At 39.0% G+C, this 12665-nt stretch overlaps 1 protein-coding gene across 5 annotated transcripts in view; it reads left to right on the top strand.

Moving 5' to 3' along the window:
* The window catches only part of LOC138758958 (protein unc-13 homolog A), a 290629-nt gene that overhangs the window by 227632 nt on the left and 50332 nt on the right, over nt 1–12665 (top strand). For all 5 annotated transcript variants that reach the window (XM_069928638.1, XM_069928637.1, XM_069928635.1 and 2 more), the window contains 7 exons: nt 577–692; nt 2283–2446; nt 3433–3583; nt 7650–7718; nt 10326–10415; nt 11034–11168; nt 11968–12101. In XM_069928638.1, coding sequence (XP_069784739.1) covers nt 577–692; nt 2283–2446; nt 3433–3583; nt 7650–7718; nt 10326–10415; nt 11034–11168; nt 11968–12101 — 859 coding nt within the window. The remainder of the gene's footprint in view (nt 1–576; nt 693–2282; nt 2447–3432; nt 3584–7649; nt 7719–10325; nt 10416–11033; nt 11169–11967; nt 12102–12665) is intronic.

Below are 12665 nucleotides of genomic sequence, written 5' to 3'. Positions count from 1 at the left end.
GAAAAATTAACCTTGACAAAAAACCTTATGTATCTGGACCTTTGTAGAATGGCAATTTTTTTTTCCATTATTTGAATTTCTTTGTATACAGTAGATACAAAAATACAGATACAGTATTTCAAGATGCAGTAAAAAAAAACCCTGTTATCTGGAATTTAAACAATCGGCAAAAATATCAAGGAAAATAAATAGGTTAAAAAATATGTTTAAAATTGGCACACCTCGCTGTTAGTTCGTCCATACATGCAACCTCAAACAACCAGAAAATTCACTTATGTGGCATCTACCAATCTACTAGGTTCTGGATACCAGGGGTTTTGCTCTACTATCACAGCTGCAAAAGTAACAAAAGGTGTGCCAAAATACTAAGACATAATAAAAGAATAAAACAGTTTTACTGATAAAGATAATAATTTATTTAAAAGTCTATTGAAATGCAATATTATTCCTGTGATTTTTTTTTTTAACGTGAAATTAAAAATGATTGAAGTCTAGTCAGGAGCAAAGTATTCTGAAATTATTTCTTCCATATTTCTCAAACAATCTTTTTCTGTGATTAATAATTTCCACATCCAGATAAACGTACTGACAAATCCGCAGTATCTGGTGCCATCCGGTTACATATTAGTGTGGAGATAAAAGGAGAAGAGAAAGTAGCACCCTACCATGTTCAGTATACGTGTCTACATGAGGTAATTTGCACTGGTAGTTGCATGGTATATATGTATTAAAAAGTCCACTGACATGAACTATGGTGGTTGTGGTCAGGAATTCTGTAGAATAGTTTTCTGACTGTTTCAGAGAAATAAAGTAGTGCAAGGCTCCTTTGGGAGAGAAGAGAATTGCAAGTGGAATCTGCACAGGCAGTCTGATTGAATGGGGAACTTGCTTCACCAGGTTAATGATTAGGAGAGCAAGGTTTGCAAATGTGTGTCAATATACACTGAAACAGACATTCAAAATTAATATCTTCTGCTTTTTCTACAATGTGTGTATGTTTGTATTTACTCTAGATACAAGCCTTGAATAAGTAGATAACATCTCTTCTGCAAGTGTAACTTCTCTCGTATTTGATTTTATTTATTTTTTAAAAGTCCCAAAGTAAAGGCAGATTCATTCATTTGAAAGTTCTGCATGTGTTTTCAGAAATTCAGAAAATTTGATGTCTTCATGTCTTTCATGAATTGGAATTGTTCATGTATCTGTAATTTTTAAAAACTGAGATGAAGTGGAAATATAATTGTACATTTGTATTTTATGTAATTAACTTTTACCCGTTAAATTTATAACAGTTAAGTTACAGTAGTTGATCATAAATTGAGTAGTTAGTTCATTTGGAAGTACTCCAAAGATGCAAACTCTTGTCCACGGATTCTTTACTTGTTAAATCACCTAAATTATTTTGAATATTTTGGGGTTTTTTTCCAAAAATTATACGTAGTAACATTTTAAATATACAATATATTAAACTTTTTCTCACAAACACAAAAAACAAAATCAAAACAGTCCCTTCCCTCCTTCCCATCCATGTTCTTGGCTGAGCTGTTACTTCTTCCGTTTTTTGTTTTGGTTGCCTCCGCTGTTTAATACCAGTTTTATCCATTTTTGATGAAAAAATTCTGGTTTTTGAGCTTTTAAACCATCTTTTTAATACTTTTTGTGGAGAGCTCTTTCAAAACACTTCTGCTTAGCTCATTAGCATGGCACCCCCCCACCCCACCATCAACGAAATTTCTTGATCACATTATGTTATAATTGATTTGGGATAACTAATACTCGAGGTCATTTTGACTTGTTGAAATGTTGCCTTTTTCCATCGTTTTCAGCTTGAAGTATGCAATCTTTCATTACTGCCTTTTTTAGTTACTTTCTCGGTACAATCAATATCACAGACAGTTTAGAACGGTATTATAAATCAAATTAGTGAATGTAATGTTCCTTTTATAAAAAGACAGAAACTGTTGAAGATTCTCATCTAACTAGTCAGCTTGCATCTAGGTGAAAACAGTTAGCACTTACAAAGTGTAGGCTGTCATCAAACTGCTTTTGTATTCCATTTAATATCCTGCCGAGAGTGACATTGCTGGAAGGAACAAAGTAGCCTGTTTCTTCTGTTCTTCTTCAAATACCTTGTCCTGCCTTGTGGCTGATATGTAACTACTCAAAATGTGCTTTGAAATACATTCCTAAGATCCATTAATAACCTTTGATTTGATGCAAAAAGTTTATATTTTTGGGATTCCATGCCAAAAGGTTCTGATTTTTGTATGTTTATGGATTAGAATCTATTTCATTTCCTGACGGATATACAGAACAATGGAGTTGTGAAAATTCCAGATGCAAAAGGAGATGATGCTTGGAAAGTTTATTTTGATGAAACTGCACAAGAAATTGTGGACGAGTTTGCAATGCGATTTGGTGTAGAATCCATTTATCAGGCAATGACGTAAGTCATGTGATTTGTAGAAAATCTTAAATACTGTAAAATACGTTGACATTTACGTACATTATTTTACTTTATTTATTAATGTATTAGAAAAAAAAATTCTTACTATTTCATTGCCAGTAATGTCAGCCAACGCTGAGGCACAAGAAAACTGGAGCAAAAAATTGCTGGAGCAACAGTGGGAATGACAGTGGGAATTTTTAATTTAAACATACAGCACAGTAACAGGCCATTTCATCCCACGAGTATGTATCGGGGATGTAAATTAATTGAGCAGCATGGACTCATGGGCCAAAATGGCCTGTTACTGTGCTAGATGTCTAAATTAAAAGGTTGTCCCTGTCAGCATCTGTGGGAATGAGAGGAGAGGGAAGAATCGTTAACATTTTGGGCTAAGATGGTACCTCAGGGCTGAGAACAGAGAGGCAAGGTAGCTGATATGAAGAGAGAGAGAGGTGGGTTAACTTTGTTGGGTTTCATTGTAATGGTTTGAAGGTCAGAAACAGCAAAACCAGAGGACAAGTGGGTTAGAGATTTAAAATCTCAGTCAGCTGGAATTCAGGTCTCCAAACATTGAACAGGGATGTTCTGCTTTGCAGAACCTCAATTGGAACTTGGTCTCTTTAGTGGAGTGTGGACGACATGCTGAGTGCAAAATCATGAGATGGAAAGTAGATGTGAATTGATGCTTCAGTGGAAGGAGAGTTGTAGCCCCAGCCAACATTTTTTCTCTCGCTATTCCAATTGTGCTGAAGAGTCATTGACTTGAAAGCTTGGTCTCTCCCTTCATAGTGCTGCTTGACCACCTGCTTATTTCTAGCATTTTCCCTCTTTGTTTCAGATTTTCAACATCTGCATTTTTTTTCCTGCTATTTGTTGGTTTCATTATCGTTGAGATGCATTGGTCCACAGTAATTTTTTGATGTAAGACACATTTCAACGTTTAATTAAATGCTGCTAACAGTTATATTTTTGTACTTCTGTAGACATTTTGCCTGTCTCTCTTCAAAGTACATGTGCCCCGGGGTACCTGCTGTAATGAGCACTCTATTGGCAAACATCAACGCTTACTATGCGCATACTACCGCCTCCACCAATGTTTCTGCCTCCGATCGCTTTGCTGCCTCCAATTTTGGGGTATGTATTAATAATGAGCAATAAATCACTCCAATTTTATGTTGAGTCTCTGGAATGGTGAAACCTATGATATTCTCAAGACATCGAGCCTGCCCCACTATCCTCCCACTCAGCCCCACTCCCTGGATTTTTCCCCATATCCCATGATGCACTGACTAATCAAATACCTGTCAATCTCTGCCTTAAATACACCCAACGACTTCGCTTCCACATCCACCTGTGGCAACGAGTTCAACAGACTCACGACCTTCTGACAAGAGAAATTTTTCCACATCTCTGTTTTAAATTGATGCCTTTTTATCCTGAAGTCCTAGAATCCCCTGCCATGGGAAACATCCTTGCCTCATTTATTCTGTTTGGCCCTTTCAGCATTTGAAATGCCTCTGAGGTTTTCCCCCCCCCCCCCCACCCCATCCTTCTGTACTCCAACAAGTACAGTCCAAGAGCCAACAGTCATTCCTCATATGCTAACCCAGGGGTGGCCAACCTTTTAATTTTTAATTTAAACATACAGCACAGTAACAGGCCATTTCATCCCACGAGTATGTATCGGGGATGTAGATTAATTGAGCAGCATGGACTCATGGGCCAAAATGGCCTGTTACTGTGCTGGATGTCTAAATTAAAAGGTTGCCCCTGTCAGCTAACCCTTTCTTTCCTGGTATCATTCTAATAAATCTGAGCCCTGTCCAATGCCAGCACATCTTTTTTTCAAATAAGTACTCCAAGCGAGGTCTCACCAGTGCTTTATATAGTCCCTGCTCTTGTCTGCTATTCCTCTAGAAATTAATGCCAACGTCACATTCACCTTTACCACTGACTCAACCTAACTAATATTATGAGAAATACAAAGTCTTAATTAATAATACAATCAAACAAAACCGTATTTATGTGACAGTGAATAAAGCAAGATATTGCTTTAATCTCAGTCCCACAACTGCACGAAGCAATGCAGGAATATACACTGTGGGAAATAACCATTACATAATGGTTAACCATTACATAAGAACCATTACAGCAGTTGAGGTATTCTTTGGGACATCCAATCAGTAAAAAAAAATATCCGGGTGTATAAAAGAATGCTAGACCTACAAAACCATGCATCAAATTTGTGCAATCACTTAACTTAATAGATTGTCTTATTTTGGACATAAGAATGCTCAATCATTACTACCAATTATTTAAGCCTCCATCTTTTTATTGCAAACTGTCACACATCCATCAGCATTAAATTGAAACGTATTGTGCCATTTGGGTGTGAATGGTAAATGAATTGAAGTTCAATTTTCGTACGTATGGAAAAAATACTTGGTGGGAGTTTGTCACTTGTACACTGTTTACTGCCAATTGTCAATGTTGTTCTGGCTTTCTCAAAGAAGATTTGTTGATAGCATTGGCATAACTTGGCATCAGCAACATGGGAAGGACCTGGCATGTCTTCTTTAGTTTAACATCTGCTTTGCCTCCAAAGAGGAAACTTCAGGTCCAAGCTTTGAAATGTATCACTAATGGTATAACATTAATATTGTAACTGTTCATTTTACATTGGATATAATTTAATCAAGATAACACCACCTTTCTAGGTCAAGACATCTTTCAAGATTCAAGATTTCTTTATTGTCAAGTAATGGTACAGAGTATGTAATATTACATGAAATTGACATCTGCCTACCGTAAGGCAAAGAGTTGCCATTAGTGTCATCTGGTACCCCTTACAGTACAAAAGGGGGGGGAAAAGCAAGAGTCTCCTCAGAGTCTCTCCAGCTCTCCCGTAGCCTCTACAGCCGCACAGATTCCTGTTCAATTTATCGGCAACCCAAGCTCCAGATCCAACCCTCCTATACAATCAGGAAGCCAGTGCTTGAGGTCTCTCAGGTGCCCTCCACACCCTTTCAAATCGTAGCTCCAATACCTGGTTCACTTGAGCCCATCTCCAGCAGCCTGAAGCCCAGTGGGTCCCCGGCCCACATATTGCTCACATCCTGTGTGGGTCCTTCAGCTACTGACCCCCTCATTGATCTTCTGCCAAGGTCTCCGACTTGTAGACTGGTCTCCTCCGCTTCTCCTTCTCAACAGTGGGGGAGGGGAGGAGAGAGAAAGAGAGTGTTTTCCCTGTTTCTCCGCTCCCTGGAGACTGCAAACACTTGTGGCCACTGCCGAGCACAGGCGCCACCCTCTCAGGCACAGACCCATGGTTACACAATTTTAGTTTTAAAAAGACCATCGGCTCCTCTAACAGGCTTTTAACAACTGTATGGAGCCACTGGCATTAATACCGGGTGGTTGAACCTTTCGTAGCAATGTATCTCCGCTCTCCCGGGCCCACACCAGCGACAGCACTGCATAACAACAGCTCCAGCAGTGCGCTGCTTTATAAGCTATCTGATACAATCTCTTTTTTTTTGAGTAAACTGGAAAAAAAATGAGTAAACAACACATTTTGAAGAGAGGTAGAGGCAGACAAATTATTAAATTTGGGCTTGAAGTTCCATCAGGACATACAGCATTTTTGTGGATTATGCAAAGACATTTCATCATAAACTCAAGTTTTGTTTTGGATGCTTAGTGTATTTAATGCTGGTACGTCAGGAAGTCTCCAGATGTTCACGGTGATAAATAGTGGCACCCAGTGTGCCATGTAACAATACTGATGGAAATGGTTTTTGAACATCTCAGCCTGTTCTTCACCTGTTCTGCTGTTGAGGACTTTTTATAATCTTAAGTGGTATTTAAAGAATATTAGACCACAGTTCCTGCATAAAACATCTGAGATTTCGTTACGATAACCATATAACCACTTACAGCACAGAACAGGCCAGTTCGGCCCTACTAGTCCATGCCGTAGCAAATCCCCACCCTCCTAGTCCCACTGACCAGCACCCGGTCCATACCCCTCTAGTCCCCTCCTATCCATGTAACGATCCAGTCTTTCTTTAAATGTAACCAATGATCCCGCCTCGACCACGTCTGCCGGAAGCTCATTCCACATTCCCACCACCCTCTGCGTAAAGAAATTTCCCCTCATGTTCCCCTTATAATTTTCCCCCTTCAATCTTAAACTATGCCCTCTAGTTTGAATCTCCCCCTTTCTTAATTGAAAAAGCCTATCCACATTTACTCTGTCTGTCCCTTTTAAAATCTTAAACACCTCTATCAAGTCCCCTCTCAATCTTCTACGCTCCAGAGAAAAAAGCCCCAGTCTGCACAACCTTTCCCTGGAACTCAGACCCTGAAATCCTGTCAACATTCTCGTGAACCTTCTCTGCACTCTCTCTATTTTGTTTATATCTTTCCTATAATTTGGTGACCAAAACTGTACACAGTACTCCAAATTTGGCCTCACCAATGCCTTGTACAATTTCATCATAACCACCCTACTCTTGAATTCAATACTCCGATTTATGAAGGCCAACATTCCAAATGCCTTCTTCACCACACCATCTACCTGAGTATCAGCCTTGAGGGTACTATTTACCACAACTCCTAAATCCCTTTGTTGCTCTGCACTCCTCAATTGTCTACCATTCAATGTATATGATGTTTGAAAATATTTATTTATTTTAAAGGACAAGTTTGTTTCACAAAATTCTGGAATTTTGAGTTGCATTCATTGGTACATTTTTTTTATTAGTATCACCCACTGCTAACACATGGACAATGTGTGGCAAATATTCATTGTTTTATTATGGTTAAGATGGAAAAATCTAAAATTTTGAACTATGTAATACAAGATATGTTTTATCCCTCTGAGTCTATTCTAAAATAGCATTGTACAATTAATAATTGAGCTAATCTCAATAGAAACTGTGCCACCTTAGTGGAGGGGCACTCATGTGAAAAAGTTGTGATTCATATAATTTAACTTTGTTATAAGGATGAATAATATAGGGTTAAGTAGAATTGTCATTGAACTTGATAAATCTGAAATCAGAATAATGTGATCAATTATTTTCCTGGGAATAAGATAGAATCTACCCATGTTTCATTACATGCAATTGATCCTCATGTATGTTATAGCATCTACCCTCACTAAAAATAGTTCTCTTATTTCTATCCTTTCTCACAGAAAGAGAGATTTGTAAAACTGCTGGACCAACTGCACAATTCTCTTCGTATTGATCTCTCAATGTATCGGGTGAGTTTTTGCACATATTAATATTCTCTTTCAATCTTGGGAAAATTATGTCATAAATACAAGTGTGAATTAAAGTCCCATTTAAATATTAGAAGTTCATGTATAACAAAACACTGGAGTCTTTGTTGAATTTATTCAATTTAAAATCCACTGCAAATTTTATTGGAGTCAAAGTAGTATTTTGCAGGCAATAATAAAGAAATTGTAATTGAACAGGAGAAATGAGCATTTGATCTCAAGTTCAACATACCCAAACTGATCTTCCATTGGTGCAATATCTTTGGCTTGGCTTCGCGGACGAAGATTTATGGAGGGGGTAAAAAGTCCACGTCAGCTGCAGGCTCGTTTGTGGCTGACAAGTCCGATGCGGGACAGGCAGACACGATTGCAGCGGTTGCAAGGGAAAATTGGTTGGTTGGGGTTGGGTGTTGGGTTTTTCCTCCTTTGCCTTTTGTTCGTGAGGTGGGCTCTGCGGTCTTCTTCAAAGGAGGTTGCTGCCCTCCAAACTGTGAGGCGCCAAGATGCACGGTTTGAGGCGTTATCAGCCCACTGGCGGTGGTCAATGTGGCAGGCACCAAGAGATTTCTTTAGGCAGTCCTTGTACCTTTTCTTTGGTGCACCTCTGTCACGGTGGCCAGTGGAGAGCTCGCCATATAACAGGATCTTGGGAAGGCGATGGTCCTCCATTCTGGAGACGTGACCCATCCAGCGCAGCTGGATCTTCAGCAGCGTGGACTCGATGCTGTCGACCTCTGCCATCTCGAGTACTTCGACGTTAGGGGTGTAAGCGCTCCAATGGATGTTGAGGATGGAGCGGAGACAACGCTGGTGGAAGCGTTCTAGGAGCCGTAGGTGGTGCCGGTAGATGACCCATGATTCGGAGCCGAACAGGAGTGTGGGTATGACAACGGCTCTGTATACGCTTATCTTTGTGAGGTTTTTCAGTTGGTTGTTTTTCCAGACTCTTTTGTGTAGTCTTCCAAAGGCGCTATTTGCCTTGGCGAGTCTGTTGTCTATCTCATTGTCGATCCTTGCATCTGATGAAATGGTGCAGCCGAGATAGGTAAACTGGTTGACCGTTTTGAGTTTTGTGTGCCCGATGGAGATGTGGGGGGGCTGGTAGTCATGGTGGGGAGCTGGCTGATGGAGGACCTCAGTTTTCTTCAGGCTGACTTCCAGGCCAAACATTTTGGCAGTTTCCGCAAAGCAGGACGTCAAGCGCTGAAGAGCTGGCTCTGAATGGGCAACTAAAGCGGCATCATCTGCAAAGAGTAGTTCACGGACAAGTTTCTCTTGTGTCTTGGTGTAAGCTTGCAGGCGCCTCAGATTGAAGAGACTGCCATCCGTGCGGTACCGGATGTAAACAGCGTCTTCATTGTTGGGGTCTTTCATGGCTTGGTTCAGCATCATGCTGAAGAAGATTGAAAAGAGGGTTGGTGCGAGAACACAGCCTTGCTTCATGCCATTGTTAATGGAGAAGGGTTCAGAGAGCTCATTGCTGTATCTGACCCGACCTTGTTGGTTTTCGTGCAGTTGGATAATCATGTTGAGGAACTTTGGGGGACATCCGATGCGCTCTAGTATTTGCCAAAGCCCTTTCCTGCTCACGGTGTCGAAGGCTTTGGTGAGGTCAACAAAGGTGATGTAGAGTCCTTTGTTTTGTTCTCTGCACTTTTCTTGGTCATCATCAAACAATGCAATAACCTATATTGAGCAAGTTTTGCACCTGACACCTATTCACAGGATTTGTAGCAGTTTGCTAACAGTGCAAAAGGTTAATCCCACATCCCAACTAACCATCCTGACTCTCATTAATGATAAGGGCCATCCATTGGTGGGGATCAATTCATTTGTCACTAACCGCAAACAAATCTCAGGAAGTATTTTATAAGCCTGTTTGAACTAAAAAAAATGGTTTTGATAAGAATCTTCCAAAGGCGCTATTTGCCTTGGCGAGTCTGTTGTATATCTCATTGTCGATCCTTGCATCTGATGAAATGGTGCAGCCGAGATAGGTAAACTGGTTGACCGTTTTGAGTTAACCATATGTTGTACACGCAAAAGCAAGGTTTTATACAGTAAAGTTTAAATATTATGGCCACAATATTTACTATCATCTCTCATGCCTGAGTTATAGAAGTGCATATAATCAATTGGGAAAGCATTGTACAAAATTGAAAGTAAATGAAGTGATTCCGGATTTTGCGTATTTTGCTTTTGTGTCATGTGTTGCAAATGGTTAGAGGACACAATATGAAAAGATTAGTTTAATAATGAATAAGTACCACCTTCGGAATTGATAGTTTCTGATGTTTGAATTTTTTCCCCATGGTGTAAGAATGCTGATTAAAGGGGGTGGGAATTTATTCTATGTTGTGTACATTAAGCAAATGGTGTAATAGCACAATGCTGAATGAACACAGTAGTGGGACTGAATTTTGGAAGCAAAGTACAATGAACATGTGACAGAGAATGAATTTCTACACCATGGAACAAAATAGATCCTAGTTAATTAGATTGTTTTCTATTCACTAGAATTTGCATGGTTTTTTTTTACATTTTTAGTGTAATTTTGTAATTAGAGATGTAATGCTTGTTTTTGAACAGAACAACTTCCCAGCAAGCAGCCCTGAAAGACTACAAGATTTGAAGTCGACTGTTGATCTTTTAACCAGTATAACCTTCTTTCGGATGAAGGTAGGTTAACAGGAACACAGTTTAATTAATACTATGTTGGTGATGGAATTTGAAACTCAGGATGAATCAGGTAAAATGTATTCATAACATTAAACATGGTATCTGAGCTTCCACTGGCTATAGGCTAGTCTGCCAAGATTGACCAACCAGCACAAAAGATTAGGAATTTCAAGCATAAATAACTTGTGTGTTATTTTTAACTTGTTGAAAGTTGTTCAGTTGGCATGACATCTGGCCAAAAAAATAATAGCCTCATCTCCAAAGTGCATTAATCAACGTCGGTGGTAATCGGTGGAATTTGTTGCCACAGGCAGTTGTGGAGGTCAAGTTATTGGGTGTATTTAAGGTGGAGACTGGTTCTTGATTAGCCAGGGCATCAAAGGTTAAGAAGGCCATGATTTATGATTTATGTTTGTTTCTTACTGTAAGAATAATAGTTTTTGTAAAAAGAAAGAAAATTTAGCTGGGTATGGTTTTAGCTTCTTCCCATTTCTTGGCATTATGAAATTATTTTACAGGATGACACAACTAAGAAGCTTGTTTGATGGAGGTACTTTAAAAAAACTGAATGCAGTTTTAAAGTGTTGTAATGTCTTCAAACTTATTTCATCCTCTTAGGTCCAGGAGTTGCAGAGCCCACCAAGGGCCAGTCAGGTTGTGAAAGATTGTGTCAAAGCTTGCTTGAATTCTACATATGAATATATATTCAACAACTGCCATGAACTATACAGCAGAGAATACCAGACAGATCCAGTAAGTTTATATCATATTTGTAAACATCATTATTTGATACAAAGTAAAGAATTCTATGAAGCTTTAATTTTACTTTAGCTGCTTGCTTTTGAATATGTGCACATTGGATTTTATTAGGGAGGAAGGAGCATATCCTTTCAGCCCATGCTCATATTTTTTTTAAACTATTGCAGAAAAAGACCAACGGAAGCGCATTTACATGAAATTAAAAACAATCTACTGTAGCATTCTTATCAAAATATCCAGGCATTTTGGAAAGGCACCTGCATCAATAAAATAATTCATTATTTCATGGATTGTGGTGGCATAATCCTGTTCCATTAGCCATAATGAGATGGTTTAGATGTTTGAAGTACCCTTAAAGCTGCCTTTCTTCCACTTGCCAATGACTCCAAACTCCACCCATCCCCTCTCCCACATGGCTCATCACTCGTCCAAGATCCATCTGTCACGTACTGACTCCTGTTTCACCACTCCCCCTTTATACTGTCCATTTCAGCCCAAATAGAAGGTTTTGGCTTGAAACATCCACAATTCCTTTCCACGTATAGGTGTTACTTGACCCACTGACTTTCTCGAACAGTTTGGGTTTTTTTAATATTAAAAGCCATTTGCGGTCTTCATATTCTATATAACACGATCCTATAGAATGAATATAAAAATCTATTCTTTGGGTAGCTATGACAATTAAAATTGGACACCATTGAAGGATAAGAAGTTTTATTTGATGGATATATTTAGGTTGGCAATCTGTAAGTGTCTTTAAACAAAGAGGGCATGCTTTTGTTTGCTTCTTCAGAACAAAAAGGCAGAGGTTCCTCCAGAAGAACAAGGGCCTAGCATCAGAAATTTGGACTTTTGGTCTAAACTTATCACACTCATTGTTTCAATCATAGAAGAGGACAAAAATTCATACACACATTGCCTCAATCAGTGAGTATTGAATGTGTCAAGGCTTTCTTTGTTTTCAGATAATAGAACTGCTGTGTCATATATATATTTATAAAATATATACTGCATCTTAAAGCATATGTTTAATAGCCTAGCATTGCAGTTTTGCAAGTCAACCATCTGCCTTGATAAAAATAACTGAAAGAAGAATAGGTGTGAACAACGTCTTTATGATATCTAAGATGCCTTGAACATCTAGGAAATCAGTTGATTCTAGAACTGGTACAATTCTTGAGATGAAGGTACAATGCAATCAGGTAAACTGCTCCCAGGATTTTAACTCAATGAAGAAGGATCAGCTACATACTTCCAAGATGGAATGGTATGTAACTTCAAGGGAAACCTACCTGGCAGTAATCACATCCAGCCTTAAGACCATATGGAGCAAAGTTAATCCATTCGGCCCATTGAGCCTGCTCCACCAATTCAAACATGGCTGATGTGCTTTTCCTTTCAACCCCACTCTCCTGCTTTCTCCACATAATGTTTGACACCCTTACTCATCAAAAACCTATTAACCTCTCTTTAAATATACCTAATAACTCA

This window comes from Narcine bancroftii, chromosome 3 (genome assembly GCF_036971445.1).
Source record: "Narcine bancroftii isolate sNarBan1 chromosome 3, sNarBan1.hap1, whole genome shotgun sequence".
NCBI lineage: Eukaryota > Metazoa > Chordata > Chondrichthyes > Torpediniformes > Narcinidae > Narcine > Narcine bancroftii.
Note: the sequence above shows the minus strand (reverse complement) of the source record. Positions and strands in the feature narration are given on the sequence as shown.